The sequence below is a fragment of the Diplotaxodon limnothrissa genome, linkage group LG12 (genome assembly GCF_057381915.1).
Source record: "Diplotaxodon limnothrissa isolate DT_005_m linkage group LG12, D_limnothrissa_male_GT1.1, whole genome shotgun sequence".
NCBI classification, from domain to species: domain Eukaryota; kingdom Metazoa; phylum Chordata; class Actinopteri; order Cichliformes; family Cichlidae; genus Diplotaxodon; species Diplotaxodon limnothrissa.
In genome coordinates, this window is record NC_140607.1 from 35637941 (window position 1) to 35654713 (window position 16773).

The 16773-nt window shown below is 40.1% G+C and overlaps 1 protein-coding gene across 5 annotated transcripts in view; it reads left to right on the forward strand.

The window, feature by feature from the left end:
• Positions 1-4546, forward strand: part of eeig1a (estrogen-induced osteoclastogenesis regulator 1a) — a 39321-nt gene extending 34775 nt beyond the window's left edge. For 3 of the 5 annotated variants that reach the window (XM_085367548.1, XM_085367547.1, XM_085367550.1), the window contains exons 8-11: positions 27-222; positions 307-428; positions 869-938; positions 2226-4546. In XM_085367548.1, coding sequence (XP_085223674.1) covers positions 27-222; positions 307-428; positions 869-938; positions 2226-2271 — 434 coding nt within the window. In that variant the 3' untranslated portion in view covers positions 2272-4546. Of the gene's footprint in view, positions 1-26; positions 429-868; positions 939-2225 lie in introns of all 5 variants that reach the window. The other 2 variants (XM_085367545.1, XM_085367546.1) reach the window with 1 other exon arrangement.
• The last annotated feature ends 12227 nt before the right edge of the window (positions 4547-16773 follow it).

Genomic DNA, 16773 nt, shown 5'->3' on the forward strand with positions numbered 1-16773 from the left:
ACTGATGTCCTCACGGCCTTCTGCAGGATACAGCACGGAGCACTCCTGTTCCTCCAGCCTGTCGGACCTCACGCATCGCAGAAATACCTCGACAGGAAGCAGCACCTCCGGGGGCTTGTGCTTCACGGTTGACACCCCCCCAGATGGGGACAAGGACGCTGGACGTCCGGAGAGACCCCCTCGACCCCCACGACCAGTTTTACCCCCAAATAGGCCTCCGAGGTACACACAGAGTACGCTTGGTCGTGTGATTGGTAGCCTAGTTCTGTTCAAACTACACAATCTTCATTCTTCACTGAGTTTCAGGAGGAAGCAGGACTCGGTGGAGAGTCACCCCTCCTGGGTGAACGACACTCGCATGGATGCCGACGACATCGTGGAGAAAATCGTCCAAAGCCAGAACTTTGCAGACATCAGCCACACTGAAGGTACAAAAAAAGAAAAGATCAAAAACATGCTGCTTAGTACAATAATTTTTCAGAGAATATACAGTTTACTTATTTCCGGAGTGTTTTCAAAAAGTTTACTGGGTGCTGAACGCAGATTCACGCTTTACCGGCAATTTGTAGTCTGTGTAAAGCTGATGTGAATTTGTGGGAAATGATGTCATCACCAGCCGTAGCTGCAGACTGTAACTCTTCAGTAAGGCCTCATTTGTTTACAGTGAATCTCTTCATATGAAGTTCTCACAGTTAATTTGACAGCAGCTCATTGATGCCTAAAAGCAGAAAAAGGCAGCTGCTGCACCATCTTTGGCCCGAGCGCTTCTTCAGTTTTCCGACTCTGTGCTCCGTCACCTTCTCTTCGCTGTGCCTTCTGGTTTCCATCAGCTGGCCTTAACTCAGTTTCTGTGTTTCTGGACTTTCAGACAGCAACCTGCGCCTGTTCGTCAGCAGAGACGGAACCACGGCGCTCAGCGGCATCAGGCTTGGAAATAGGTGAGGAGCTCTGCTGTCTTTGTTTTTGGTTTATTTCTCACTTCCCAGAACTTGAGTTTCAGTATTGGAGTGCAGGAGCTGCATGAAGTCTAGTCGGTTTCCAAAAATACTGGAAAATCACAGCAATGTAATAATTTACATACCGTAAATCTCCCTCTGAGGACCCAACTTTGAAATATGAATTTAAAGCCCTGTCATCCTCTTCCCCTTGTTTCACCATCTCTATGTCACTCTCCCTCTTATGAGAAGCTCAAATAGGCTCCTATGATTTGGTGGCTTCTTCCTTTTTCTAAGAGTTATGGCTGTAATTCACAGCAGTTATGGAGCACTAGAACTCATTCAGTTAAATGTCAGGTAAATCGGTCTGTCCAGTCGAGAAGCATAAACTATTGTGAGTCCTTTTCAGCTGCTGTATGAAAATGATAACTTCCAGTTATAGTACACTGTGCTGTTCTGAGCTCAGGTCCCACTAGAGGATGCTCGACTCCTCATGAAGTCTGATTATGACAGTCTGCTTAGAAACATGCATGAGTCACTCACTGGAGGTCCTTCTGTAGGGCTCTGGCTCCCCCAGCTCCTCGTTGCACAAAGGAGCAGATAGCAGTTCTACTACTGGGTCGATGGCGTTGCCAGCTCTTCTTGTGTAACAGCCCCTCTCCTAGTATCGCCGTAATACTTTTGAAACTGTGCTTTGATGGAGCAAACCTTCTCGGGGCTGCAGGTCCTGTCTCAAGCTGTGATGAGGTGATAAGCACACTAACAAAAAGCAAAACTATAGAACAATCAGTGAGGAGGGATGAGGAGAGAGAAATTGATTCACTGTGGTTTATGCTTCCTGACTATGTAGATTGATTTCCCTGAAGTGGTTTTACTGTGATGATCCAGTGTTCCCTCAATTATTTTTAGGAGGGTTTTTTGCTTTTTTCAACAAAACTGATTATTATGAAGATAAAAGTTTTTAATAACTCGCAAGAACAGAATCAGCATTACGGTTGGACCAGAGAGAGAGGAGGTCAAACATGGATCATAGAAACATGAAATCATAAAGTGCAAGTATAAGACGAGGGCTAAATTACTGCTAGTGTGAACCAGCACATCCGTTCTCCATTTAGAAGCATATATCATGCATCTGAATGTGAAACATGCACAGTTCAGTCCTATAGTCCACTTTCTTTTTTAATCCGTTTTCATGTCTGTTTTCACTGTTTAATGTGGAGAAACGGTAAACTCTGAAACTGAATTCTGCTTGCTATTGCTAACTCTGATTCTGTGTTTGGATCCCTGCAGGGTGCCTGCTGGTGGCTATGAGCCCGTGGTGATCGAGAGCCATTAAACCGAGCAGCAGGAGAGGCGACACGTGGACCAGCACGTGCATCAGCTTGACTTTTTTTTTTTTTTTTTTCCTGGAGCTTCAGCTGGTCTGACGCCGTGAGAGGAAAACCTCATCAGTGTGCACTTTATGTGAAGTTTGTGGCAGCGCTCGTGCTGCGCTCCGTTAAGCTGTTTCTGTGACGTTTAAAAGGCGGCAAAAATGCACAAAAACGTTTCTCCTGAGCTGCTGCTGTGACACAGTAACAGCAGGTTTTATAGATTAAAAAATATTTCAAGCATTGAGCTGATTATTAAGCTTTGTAATAAATATACACTAATCCAACGTGTTTTTAGCTTCAGAGCTGCCAAAATTCCTTTAAAATGCACGTTTAAGATGGCAGTAATCGATTGAACACTAACTGGATGCAGTACGTACTGAAAACTTTCATGTACTACATGCATGAAAATACGTACTGCTGCCTTTAAATACCTCTCAGATCGCAGTAAGAAGGGCAGGGAAGGGCGCCTTTGTTAAAAAAGAATTATGGAAAGGTTTCCATCTCCAGAAGTCCTCATCTGAGGCTCAGCAGCCAAGCAGGATAACTCTCTGCGCATAAATGATTAAAAAGTGCCCAATTCTGAAGCATCTGATCTCCCATTGAAGGCACCAAATCAACACTGAATGTGATCCAGATGTTTAAAAAAAAAACAACACTGAGCAGAAACTTTTTGTTTTAGTTTGAAGTCGTGTCCTGTTGATCAGGGAAATCACTACAACCACTCTGTGCCTGTAAAGTTTCTCTTAAATGACCCTAAAGCACGATGAAAACTGTTAAGTCCGAGTGCTGGTGAAGAGAGAACTGTTTGTTTGTTTGTTTGTTTGTTTGTTTGAGGGGTTACTCACTTCAGCATGCTTAAGTTTCAAGCTGCACTTTTGCTCACTCACATCGACGATCAGTTAGTTAATTCTCTCCTCAGAAAAACACTAGCTCCATGCAGTAAACTAGCGATGGCCTTTTGCTGCGAAAGCCTCTGTCGCCCCCTGGTGGAGGGACAGGGCTTTGCAGGGTGCTTTGTTTAACAGCAGATCAGCAGAGTTTCTGTGTTGCCAACCAGCGGGCTGGTTTAAGCTTCTTTTAAAGAAAGGTTTCAGCTGCTCTACAAAGTTTTCCACCTCAGGATGGAAAATAGATTTCTATCCTAAAGAAAGAGTCTTAAAATCTTATTTTTCTTTTGTAAAACAATCAAAAAAGCTGATAATGCTGTGAATTACATAAAAGTTGTGCCTTGTATGTTTACTAAACTCATGGCTGAGTTAAAACAGGTCATTTTGCTGAAGAATAAAATATATTTTTCTTTATTAAATGTGTAAAAATATAATGGAAATACATAGATTTCTCATAGATAACCAGCCTGGAGAAATTCAGACAGTGATAAAGGATCTTATCTTTTCAGTGTTGTGCTCTTTTATATACATTTTAACCAGTTTCTTTAAGAGAGCTTTCAGTTACTCAAAAGTAAAATAGATTTTTGTTTATCTGATTAACAGGAATGTGAAAAAACATTTTTTTGTGTGAAGAAGAGCAGGACAGTTAAACCGGCCTTTTTTGTTTGTTTGTTTGTTTGTTTGTTTGTTTGTTGTCTTTAAATAATTTGTTCGCCCCTTATTGTATTTTAAAGATTAGAGACTCAACAGTTTTAGATTAAATTACTGATAAGAAATCATTTTTAGTGTTTAGGTTTGGAGTTTGTAAAGGCGTCCTGATGGGCTCTGAGAAGCTGTTTAGAGATGCCGTAGCTGCAGAGGTTTAAGAATTTATAGTAAAATGAAACCGAGAAAAACAACAAATTGCTCTCCATGTTTACTATTTTAAAAGGTAAGATTTTAAGACTCTTTATCAGTGAACTTGTTATCTTTTTTCCTGTTCTGCTTCACATTATGCTCATTATAGATTTTATTATAGTTTATTAATCACACAGTTAGTTATTCTCACATTTGGGGATGAACCACTTTAGTCAGAGTTTAGGGTCACCAGAGCCTCTTGATTTAGTTTAAAGCCTTTATTTATATGGTTTTGGTTCTGTTTGGAGGTTTGTCATAAGCTATGCACACAACTCGCCTCCCTGTGCTTTTGTTTTTTTCTTTTAGTAAATTCTTCTATTATAACGAAACTAGTGTAACCTAAATTTGTAGAGATTGAGTTGGAAATTTATTTCCAAACACACAATAGTTACAATGATTCTTTATTTTTTTGTATATTTCTTTTAAAAGATGACTTCTAAACAATAAAAAGCTAACCCGAGTTTGTCGTTGTGTTTTTCATTATCTTAATATGATATAATATGATATATATAATATAATAAAACAGAGTCACAAGGATGCTTAACAGAAAGAGCTGTCCGTTTTCTGTTATTAGTATTTTTCACCAAATCTTAGACATTTGTTAAGGTCTACCTCACTGAAACTACATGAACCACAGCTGTAAAGTTACAGCAGTTCATAGCATCGTTACTAGAATGGTTTAAATGTTTTTATACTGACTCTATAATCTGCTGCAAAGTCTCTTCTGTATTGAAAATGCAGCTACTAGAACACCTGCTCATGCAGAGTCATAAGAGGAAAAACTGGCAGTCACTTTTTAGCAAAACACGAGCAACTCTACACCTCTGGTCCGATCCGTGGTCTCCTCAAAGCTCAACAGATCACAACATTTGATGTTTTTATCTTCTGGTCCAACATTTTCAGAACTTCAGAGCTTTCATTGGTCGATTTGCTTGAAAACGTAGACAATAAATTAGATGTAATATCAATAACAGCATGTGGATACATTTCCAGGATCATCCTACTATATATAATCCAAATTATGGAATGAAAATACTCCTTCAATATTGGGCCAAATTATTTAAGTGCAATCCTCCAACTCCACCAGCAGAGAGCGCTCTACACAACCGTATCAGCTCTTCGCTCAGCTGGTAAATAACCGGAGGGAAATAATCGCCACTTGCTTCTGCATTAGACTTCAAATGCATTTGCCAGAGTTATCATATTTTAAAGATCTGACTGTATTGTATTATCATCCTCTCTACTCTTAAGATCAGGCTTCAGTCGTTTCTTTTTAACAAGCGTATAGTAAAAGTTTGACTTATAGGTTTAAATTCAATCCCTAAATTTGACCCTTACATGCTCTTTTGGTCAAATGTGACAGCAGCAAAAATAATTTAAATATCATTTTTCAGCCTGAAATTTAATAAATTTTTATAAAGTGGCCCAAAATGCACAATTAAAAAAAACAAACAAAGAAAAAAGTTTAATACTGTTATGTAGCTGGCACAATTTTCTGTAAATTGAGGCATGATGGTGGTTTTAGAGAACTTTCGGGAATGATGACACTTGGACATGAGCACATAAGGAACAGAACATACAGGGGTCAAAGGGCACCTTGAGAGATGGTTGCTGAGTTAGAAATAGGGCAGCAGAGTGCTACAGTGGTTCATACGATCAGCTCAAGGATTCTGGTTCCAATCCTGGCAGGAGAGTTTCTGTGTGGATGTTTGAACCACTTCAGAGTACCTGAAGTGGGTTTCCTCCAGTTTCCTCCCACAACCCAGAAACAAGCATGTTAAGTTAACAAGTAACTTGAAACTGGGAGGGAGTCTAAGTGGGCAGTAAAACTAGGAAAGCGCAATATAAAAGCAAATACATTACATTTACAACTGCAAGCTTAAGTCCCCATAATAAAAAAATTGAACCTCTGACAAATTAAAATCACTTTATTCTGAGTTAATAGATAACGAAAGGGAGTCGGGGGAAGTCATAAGATCATAAATGTGCTTGATCTGCCATTTCAGTGAGAGTGGGAACCCACACATAAACCCACATAAAGTTTCCTGCCACAGACTGGCCGACAATAAGCATGTTTTGTGCTCTGTGAATTAATATTCATATTTATGATGAAAAACAGGACATGCTCTCATGTGAACATGAACTATTCCTGCGCTCTGAAACATTAATCAGGATCAATTGTTCATTTATTAATTTCAGGCTATGTATACACTATAAATGATTCTCTAGACACTTGCAGTCTAGAAAGTTGACCCAAACCATAAACTTTGAGCAGTATGTAAGCGTTATTTTACCCTAATTCTTTGAGTTATTCTTTGGGGGGGGGGGGGAGTTTTCATTTTGGGAAAGTTTTTTTTTTTAAATTGTTGTTCAGTTTCAGTTTAGCTGATTAGTTTCAGCACTAGTTTAGTCTTTAACTCAGGGGCGGTGTGTCCGTGTGAAATTTATAGTTGTTAGATTTGGTATTACTACACAAACACAACAGTTCGTGACACGTAGACATCACGGCCTTATTAAACACGTGCCTCCTGATAAATGTAAGGTCAACAAATTCCCCTATCATCCCACAGTGGTGGGGATATGGAAAATATTATTATGTGGAAGGGGAGTTACTTCATAATATCTCCCCAGCATCACAGAGCGCTCGTGTATGCAGCAGAGGAAGGGCTCAGCTGAATGGTCCTTTCCCAAACCATTAGAAGTCGATCGTTCTACAGTGAAGAAAATTATTCACAAGTGGAAAAATATTCAAGACAGCTGCCACAGCCTGAACTGTGCTCAGATGCAGCTTTGCAAACCTGAGCCGCACTGTTATGTTTAGCTCTTCTAAACAAGCTTTCTTCTAATCCACCGGTGTGGAAATCCAGGCCTCAAAGGACGATGTCCTGCAGGTTTTAGATGTTTTCTTGATCCATCACAGCTGATTCAAATGGCTAAATGACCTCCTTTCATTTCATTTCATTTCATTTTTATTTATTTCACACTTGGTACTACAAATCAAACAAAACAACCACATCTTCTGTCAACAAAACACAACAACCTGCAGGACACCGGCCCTTGAAGCCTGGAGTTCCCCACCCCTAATTGGACGGTCATGAACGTTAACATTCAGCAGGGGTCCCCAATCTCAGTCCACGAGGGCCGGTGTCCCTTCAGGTTTTAGATCTCACCCTGGGTCAACACACCTGAATCACATGATTAGCTCATTACCAGGCCTCTGGAGAACTTCAAGACATGTTGAGAAGGTAATTTATCCATTTAAATCAGCTGTGATGGATCAAGGACACATCTAAAACCTGCAGGGACACCGGCCCTCGTGGACTGAGATTGGGGACCCCTGATATTCAGCATGCTCGCTGAGGCCTGCAGAGTTTGGGGTTGTTTGTTGCAGTTTCTCTGAACATTGCAGAGTCTGACTTTGCGGCGAATTTGCTGGGACGTCCACTGTTGTGTTAAGAAAGACAGTTTTTCACATGACTTGCACCTTAGCACCCTCATATCTAAATATGATCACTTTAGCAAAAATCCAACATTACAGCATCCAAAACGTTAATGCTGTAAATTCAGAGTTGAGCGACAGGCTGGTGACATCACAGCGGCTACATCTTAGGTGGGATTCCCTCATCACCTTCGGTTTGGCAACACAAGAACTTTTCAACTTTTGCGAAATATCGAGTCTCGTCCTCGTTTCTTACCTAATACTGACGAGCTTACTACGATGCACAGTCAGCACTTTCGCCATCTTTCCTTCATAGCTTTGCAATAACTTTGCAAAAACTTTATTTACAGAGGGCTTTTCCAGTCTCACCCCAGTGCATAAACATGCAGCACCTTTTGATTCTGTAATCTTGAATTGCAGCGCACACATCAAATATGACAGTCAGCAAAACGAGTGCCCGGACTTTATTCTTTTCAGTTCTGCTCAGAAACAGTGTTTTTTCTTTCATTTACTGATACAGAGAAGATGTGTGGTTAACACCTCGAAGCGTCGTAGGCATTAGCTACAGTTTATGAGCTCAAACCTCACAGTTCTGGTCTAAATGGCATTAACAGATAGAGAGTTTCCTGTAGCTGGGGAATCAAGAATCCCACGTGTTAACTGCACGATAGAGATGGCAGTAAGTGACAGTTACTGTGAAATAGGATGTGGGACCTTTTATGGTTGCATGTCTACCCAGATGAATAGCTAAGCCGAAGAGCTTAGTTTGTTTCCAAGTGGAAAGTGAAAAGGCGTAAGGTCTGAGACTCTAAGGTGGAACTTTTTTTCATGTCAACATAAACAAACAGAACATAGTCAGAAACGTGTACATATGTTCAAACCAGCAATGAAAAGAGCAGGAAGTGGAATAACCATGGAAGTGTGGGCAGGCTGCAGGAGGGGGGGGGTCTGAAGTTTCCATTATCGTCTCAGAATGATAAAAATGAGTCACGGTGACCATCACCCCCTTCAAACTTCAAATGTGAATCTTTCAAGGTTGAGGCTGCACACATGAGTAAATCCGTGGTCGGCCTGATGGTGGGTTATTTGTGGGTTTTGTGGTATTCAGGAATTTGGATTCTTAGTTCGAGTTTGCTGTTATTGTGGTGTCTAAATTTGGCTCTTGTGTTCACACCTTCATTATACGCTCGTAAAAAGCACTCGATCATCACAGTATACGCAAAGTCAGGCGTTCTTCAGGGATATTAGTCTGTCCAATAAAGAAGCAAAAACCACTGAATCCATTTCAGTTGCTTTTCAAATCGAACAGACAGCAGGTGCACTGGAGAGACGACAGCAAGACAACCATCCACAGAGGGGATGTTTTGCAGGCCGCAGACCTTATTCCTTTTATTGTTTTTGCTTGTGTTATTGTTTCTGCCTCTAGCCTGAGATGCTAATCCACTCTTCAGGTTGCACAGATAGTCCAACTCCTCTTCCAGGATACACGCTGTCATGCATCCGAACCAACCCTTCCTGTGACATGCTGTCAAGGAAGGGTTGCTGTGTCTGCCGGCACACTCTCAGTGGTGCGGAGGAGAAGCTATGAGACACAAGGAGAGCTACACAGGACCACAGAAGGACATCAAGAAAGCAGCAGGACTCATATCTGCAAGAAAGAACAGGAGGAGTTGGACAAAACGACCTCCTGCATGTTTATGACCAACATGTCAAAATCAAACAGGATGAAGGTCTGGCATCCTTTAGCAGGACCTGCGTCACTGGAAAACACCCGAACTGGCAGATCCACCTCTGGTACCCTGGTCTCTTCACAGATAATGGGAACAGAATATCCCACAGTTTCTCCAGACTTGTATCGGTTTTAAATGCATGCTTAGCTGGTTTCACTGTTGTAGTTTTGCTTTTGAGTTCTTGGTGTTTAATTTACTTAGGTTTCTTTTCTGGGTTCCCTTTGTATTTCCCTGTGTTTCTGTTCCTCCCTCTGTCCCATCTTTCTGTCTCTCTGTTTACTCTGCGTCTTTCGGATCGCTTCCTATTTTACTTTACTAACGACTAAAGTAGTTTTATTTTGCATCTGTCTTCCCAATTCCTTGATTGTGCTCACCCGTGATATTATTTGTAACTCTTCAGTGTACAAATAACCTGTTTATACATGTATATACACGTTTTAGTTAGCGGTTCTGAAAATTACCTAAATGGACCCTCAGATGAAGAATAAATGACATAATACACTTTACCATTATTTATTTAACAAAAGCATTCGAGATAGCTGCTGATCTTCCCAGGAGTAGATGTCCCAGCAACTTCACCTCAAGCTCAGACTGTGCAATGATCAGAGAAACTACAAACCCCCACCAAGAGCTACATCTCAAATCAGAAGTAACTAGATGAGGCTAATAGACAAATATGTGCATATGAACCGAGGTCTTTGTTTCTGTGATAAAAATGGTTCCAAATATCAAGGACACTGTGATGGCTTGATTTCAGAGATATTAATCTCTGTCTCTCTTCCACAGCATGTCTTTTATCCTGTCTTCCTTTTCTCACCCCAACCGGTCGCAGCAGATGGCCCCGCCCCTCCCTGAGCCTGGTTCTGAAGGAGGTTTCTTCCTGTTAAAAGGGAGTTTTTCCTTCCCACTGTCGCCAAAGTGCTTGCTCATAGGGGGTCATATGATTGCTGTTGTTTTTTTCTCTGTATGTATCATTGTAGGGTCTACCTTACAATATAAAGCACCTTGAGGGAACTGTTGTTGTGATTTGGCGCTGTACAAATAAAATTGAATTGCTCTCTCGCCAGCACACACATCCAGCTCCAGTGTCAGCTGTGTTTGTTGAGGGAAGTACAGGTTTATACAGTTAGGTCTATAAGACTATAACAATGACAAGTTTTGTTTTATGTTTTTTTTTATTACTTCCTGAAATCCTGATTGAGCGGGTTCAGCTCAGGTGCTTTGGATCATCACGTCATGTGAAGCTCAGTCTGATCGGCTTTTCAGTTATTTGGCGGAAACTGAGCAGAGAATACAGCCCTGTAATTCAATTCAGTTCAATTCAGTTTTATTTATATAGAGCCAAATCGCAACAACAGTCACCTCAAGGTGCTTTATATTGTAAGGTAGACCCTACAATGATACATACAGAGAAAAAAACAACAACAATCATATGACCCCCTATGAGCAAGCACTTTGGCGACAGTGGGAAGGAAAAACTCCCTTTTAACAGGAAGAAACCTCCGGCAGAACCAGGCTCAGGGAGGGGCGGGGCCATCTGCTGCGACTGGCTGGGGTGAGAGAAGGAAAACAGGATAAAAGACATGCTGTGGAAGAGAGACAGAGATTTATAATTGGTATTATTCAATGCAGAGAGGTCTATTAACACAGACCTGAGTGAGAAAGGTGACTGAAGAAATACTCAGTGCATCATGGGAATCCCCCAGCAGCCTACATATTACAACATAACTAAGGGGGGATTCAGGGTAACCTAAAGGGGATGATGTGACTGCTTCTCTCTGCAGTCACATCATCAGTAAACACTCGTGACCTGGCTCCTCCGACAGCCATACATGCCCGTAATGTTGCCTTCACCGTATTTGGCACCTTATCACAGATGAAGCTGGTTCAGATCATCAGCTGTTTCTCTCCTTTTTCTGTTTTCCAGGACTGTGCAGACTCTTTTAGATGTTTTCTAGCAAAGTCTAATCTGTCCTTCCTGTTTTTGAGCGTAACCAGTGGTTTGTGCCTTGTTATAAACTTCCTATGTTTATAAGTATAAAGCTGTCTTTTGATGGTAGACCTTGACAATGATACCCCTACCTCCTCATGTGCTTCTTAAAGTTCAGCATAAAAAGTAAAAGCTGTTTCGCTTTGTTTCTAATAGCAGGTAAATTTGTGTGCTGAGCTATTTTGGCACTTACAGCTGAGTTACGGCACATGCAAATGTTGTGTGCACACATGCTTGAGAAGGGCTAGGGAAAGTTGGCCAGATGTGCCACAAATTTAACAACTCATTTGAAATCTATGAACCACAGGATTGCCCATATATGGTAAACCTGTGGCCAAGTATTGAGCCAGACTCACCAGAGCACTCTTAGTTCAGGCCCAAATGAAGTCCAACAATGTGGGTCACAATTTAGGCCAAACAGTCTGAGGTATTATGGACAAGATTTACTTGAAACACAAATGTAAAGCAGGATTTTTAGGGATTTGTTAAGCTTTATCTGGATGCAAATACAGGAGGACCTTGAAGTTCACCACAGGTTCCAAAACATTTACCTCCATAAAGGTTTTCCATAATTCCAGGACTTTATTTAATGCAGCTAAATGGCATAAAAAGTACAGTTTATCTGTTTATTAAAGGGCAGTGAACTGGGTTCAAAACTTGCTGAACAGAGCAGTCACTTTATTTTTCTAATCAGCATTTTGTGTGTGTGTGGGCGGGTTGCTGACCTTTTATCGGATGTTGAAAGTCGGGAAACTGAAGTGCATTTTCTTTGCTTGAAAAGGGTGGCATCTCAAAAGTGCCAATAATAGAGTACAGAGTTGATTTATGTGGTGAGGGCTGCACTGGTGGTCATGAGGAGGAAGTGTCTGCAGTCAAGTGTGCTTTCCTGAACTTAGCTTTTTTTAATCTGCTGGATACTTTTGATCTACTTTTGCAGCACACGGCCCTTGAAGAGAAAGAAAGAAAAGAATTGAAACAAACTTCGTATTTTTGGATCATCTGACTTGAAGTAAAGTCCAAGAAAAAAAAGGTCCAGAAGTCTGAGACATGGAGGTGAAAGGCTTCTATTCTGCATGTGATACTTAAAGCTTGAAATGCACTCAAGCTGGCATGGAAGTTGGTGCGAAACCCGATTAGATCAGATCATGATGAGTAATGTTTGAGATGCATTACTTTTTAAAGCTTTCTTCATTGTATCTCTATTTTAGGTTTTAGTACAGCACTGAGCCACTTTTCATTTCTTCCAAGAATTGGGGCATCATCCAAAGAAGAGCTTTGAATGTCTTTCAAGAAAACTGGAGAACTATTCCTGAAGATTAAGAGGGTGTGTTGAAAAAAGAAGGTGGTCATACCAAATACTGCCTTTCAAGCTTGTTTGAATCACATATATAAATCGTTTTAAACTAGCCATTTCCCATTTCCCTAAGAAAATAAGCAGTTAATCAGGCAAGGGTTGGATTTACAGAGGCAGCCTGCTTCTAGCAGAGGATGAACTGAGGGGCTGGACCAAAGCCCAGCCAAAGTAAATAAGGATCATTTTGAAATGTGAATTGTGCAGAGCTACACTAGTAGATCCCAAAGATACAAATATGTAAAAGAGTAGAATATGGCCACGTTGAAGAATAGGAGGAGATGAATGTCACGCTCTTCCTCCCTTTGAAAACTGAAAATAAAGAAAATGAAGTTAATTCCCAAGATTTAATTTTATGTGCAAACTTGTTAAGTTTCCATGTTAAATGACCAAAATTTTTCAAATACAAAAGCCACAAATCTCTTCACTCTGTTTAACCTGAAGAGAGGAAAGATTGTTTGATCAATGAACGGGACCTGCTTTTCTTTTCTTCCCCCGCAAGTTGATCTTCTGAAAGTGATTTCTATTTTGGTTTGCCAGCTGTAGAGATCCATGCACTCCTCCACTTATAAACATGCAGGAATGGTTTGTTTGAAGACTTTCAGTCCGGTTTCACAGCACAAAAAGGTGAATTATGGAGTTCCACAGCCTTTCGTGCTAAGACTGTTTCTGTTTGCATTATAGGTGGTTCTCTAGGCAGTATCATTAGAAGGCATAGAATACATTTTCACTGCTATGCAGCTGATACCCAACTTTATCTATCCATGAAGCCAGTTAACCAATTACTTAAATTGCTAGAATGTCTTAAAGACATAAAGACCTGCATGACATCCTTTCCTCCTTCTAAATTCAGGTAAGTTATTGTACTTGGCCCTAAAAGTGTTAGAAACATGTTGTCTTGCAAGATTTTTACTCTGGACGGCATGACCTTGGCCTCCAGTAACACTGTGAGGAACCTTACAGTCGTTTATGACCAGGATATGTCCTTCAGTGCACATATTAAACAAATATGTAGGACTGCTTTCTTCCATTTGTGCAATATCTCTAAAGTTAGAAAGATCCTTTCTCAGAGAGATTCAGAAAAACGAGTTAATGCATTTATTACATCTAGGATGGACTAGTGTAATTATTAGGTTGTCCAAATAACCTGCTTCCCATGTGTTTATACACCACTCTGTATTTAATTATTAGTCATTACTCATTCCTGCCTCTTTTCCACAGTGTCATTTTTCCAGTCTTTCACGGCAGATAGCTGGCCCTGCCTGAGCCTGGTTCTTCTGCAGGTTTCTTCCTTTAACCCTTTCACACATAGTGGTCACTACAGTGGACAGTTATTCAAAGGCTGTTTTCTTGTATTTGTGTCAGTGTTGATGGTATACACGCACATAAACCACTACATTGGACACTGATGTATCACTCCATGTTGTCCACCTAAGTGAACATGTAAAAGACTCTTTGAAAAGTACATGTTTAAAAAAATAAAGTTCAAAAATCAGATGAATAAAAAATACCTAAGAAAACAATCCTGATTGAGGTTGTCATAATTCATGCATGAAAGGGTTAAAAAGGGAGTTTTTACTTCCCAGTGTTGCTAAGTGCTTGAACATAGGGGTTGTTTGGTTGTTGGGGTATTTTCTCTATTATTGTAGGGTCTTTGTCGTACATTATAAAGCACCTTGAAGAGACTGTTGTTGTGATATGGCGCTATATAAATAAAATTGAATAGAAGAAGCATTGAAAAAAATCATTGCTCTTTGCAGACACTTAATGTTGTCTAATGCTATATTTGCAGCGATCACAATGTAGTTTAGCTAATAATATATATTTTTTAACATTTTGAGGCCTGACAGTGTTTATAACATGGCAAACCTCAGCCTGATATCTGAATGCTGCTTCAATTAAAGGGTACAACTTAAGGAAATCGGATTTTTGTGTGTAGGAGGGAAAATGATGAAACTGTAACTGGTTTTATGCTGAATAGGTGAAATAAATGCAACAGTTTTCTTTTTTATTTCATAATTTTTGCAGGGTGTGACAATGTACGTGATCAAAACAAAAATTGAAACAATCACTTCTCCCACTCTGTTGATCTCCACTGTACATTTGAATATTTAAAGGAAATCCTATACACCATCAACAGACCTTTCTGTGTTCACATTCTTTCTGTGTCAAATTAAGGATTTTTCTACTTTAAGGAAACGTTACATTTCACACATGCGTTGGCATCCGCAGTTTCCTGTTTATCACAGAGATGGTGTGAAGTATCGTTTCTATGCAAAAGCACATTGGTGAATGACTCAGGATATAATTATTAGAGAAGCACTTTTGGTTTCGGCAATTAGTCAGTACAAACCAGCAGGTTTGAAACACAAAATTAGAGCCGGTAAAAAGATGTCGTGTTCATTTGTCTTCATGTCTTAATATTGATTGTGTAAATTAAGCCAATCCTTAATGACTCAGTCAATTCCTCAATCAAAAGAGGAATTGCCATAATTTTCTAAAAGTAGTAACATAAAGGTCAATCTTTTTTACTCGGAAAAATGAAAAGGAATCAACATTGCTACTCCCTTATTCTGTATAACAAAGAAATGGGAAACTGAATGTGCTGAATAAGATTTAATGCTTGAAATTGGTTAGGAAAATTACGATTGCATAAGGTGACTGTTTTGTCACCTCATGAGAAAAGGGTTCTCCGAGGAGTTGACTTGATGACTACAGTACAGCTCACCCATCATGCAGCTAAGCGTTTTTTGTTGTTGTTTTTTTTTTTGCATAAGTTAGCATAAGTTTTAGTTACCCTAATGCCAACTTAAACCTGAATCAAAGTGGACCATAAGTGCAAAAGTGACATAAAATGACAATGCTTTAGAAAGAAGTGCTGGAGTAAACAAAACAAAACAACTGTGACCTTATTGACCTGTGAGTAGCAGCGTCACAAATGAGTCTAGATATTTAATTTTTTAGAAAACCATCAGAAATACTTTATTAATCCCAAAGGAAATGTCCATGCCTCACCAGTTTGTTCTGTGCTACAGTTTTTAAAACAATTTTTACTGTATTGCTTTATGCTGCAAGGTAAAAACCTACAATATTACAGAGAGAACCGTAACAATCAGACAATCCCCTGTGAGAAAGCACTTGGAGAGAGTGGGGAGGAAAAACTCTCTTTTGAAAGGAAGAAACCTCCAACAGAACCAGGCTCAGGGAGGAGCAGCCATCTGCTGCGACTGGTGGAAAACAACACAGGAGAGTGTAGCCAAGAGTTTCTGGAGGTTGCTGGCAGTCATTAATGTCGCTTCGGTAAATAACAGGTTGATGTGGTTCACAGTAGTTTGCATGGAAAACGATAAGTTGTCTGCAAACACTCACAAAATAGTCGCTGAATGGGAGTGACACTGAAAAGTTCAATGCAAACTGGAAATAAAGACCATTCACCTGCAAAATAAAAGATGCGCAGTTTGAAGCACGTGTGTTGCAGCTGTAATGCACAATTTTTACTTTGAAGGTGAACAGTTTGTAGTTTGTGTTGCACTTTGTCAACTTTCCCTAATTTTAAGTTTCGCCATGTTGCAATTGTTTGTGTCTATGGAGACTCTAGAGACTAACTCCGGGAATCAGACTTTCATGAAAGCTGGACAGGAAGTCAAACACAAGAACAGTATAGAGAAGACATGAGATTTCCAAAATAAAAGCTTCGGTGCATGCTAAACGATAGACAGACTGGATGGACATGCTGACATCACCCACTGGTTTTGAACATTTTGAATCTTAATTTTGTAAGATAATCCATTAAAAATGCGTTTTAGAAGTGTTGTGGGTTATTATACTTTTTTTTTATTTTTAAAGAAAAGCATTTTTGATGGAAGAGGTCCAAAAGTGAACGAGGCCTTCCAGACACCAGTAGCTACAGCTACCTGTGCTGGGACGCTTGTCAGTCATTACAGCCACACATCAAATAAAGTCACCCCACAGAGATTTTATGAAGGGGGGGAAGTAGAAAAACATATTTAAATTTGGGTTTACAGTTGTGGAAAAATTACAAGGTTGGGAATTTTTAGACTTAATTACACCAGATCAAAACTGTATAATCAGAGCACAAACACTGTCTTTTATACAATGATTGAGTGGCGCTGGTGTTATTCAGTCCCTTCCTGTTATTCTCCACTGCAAC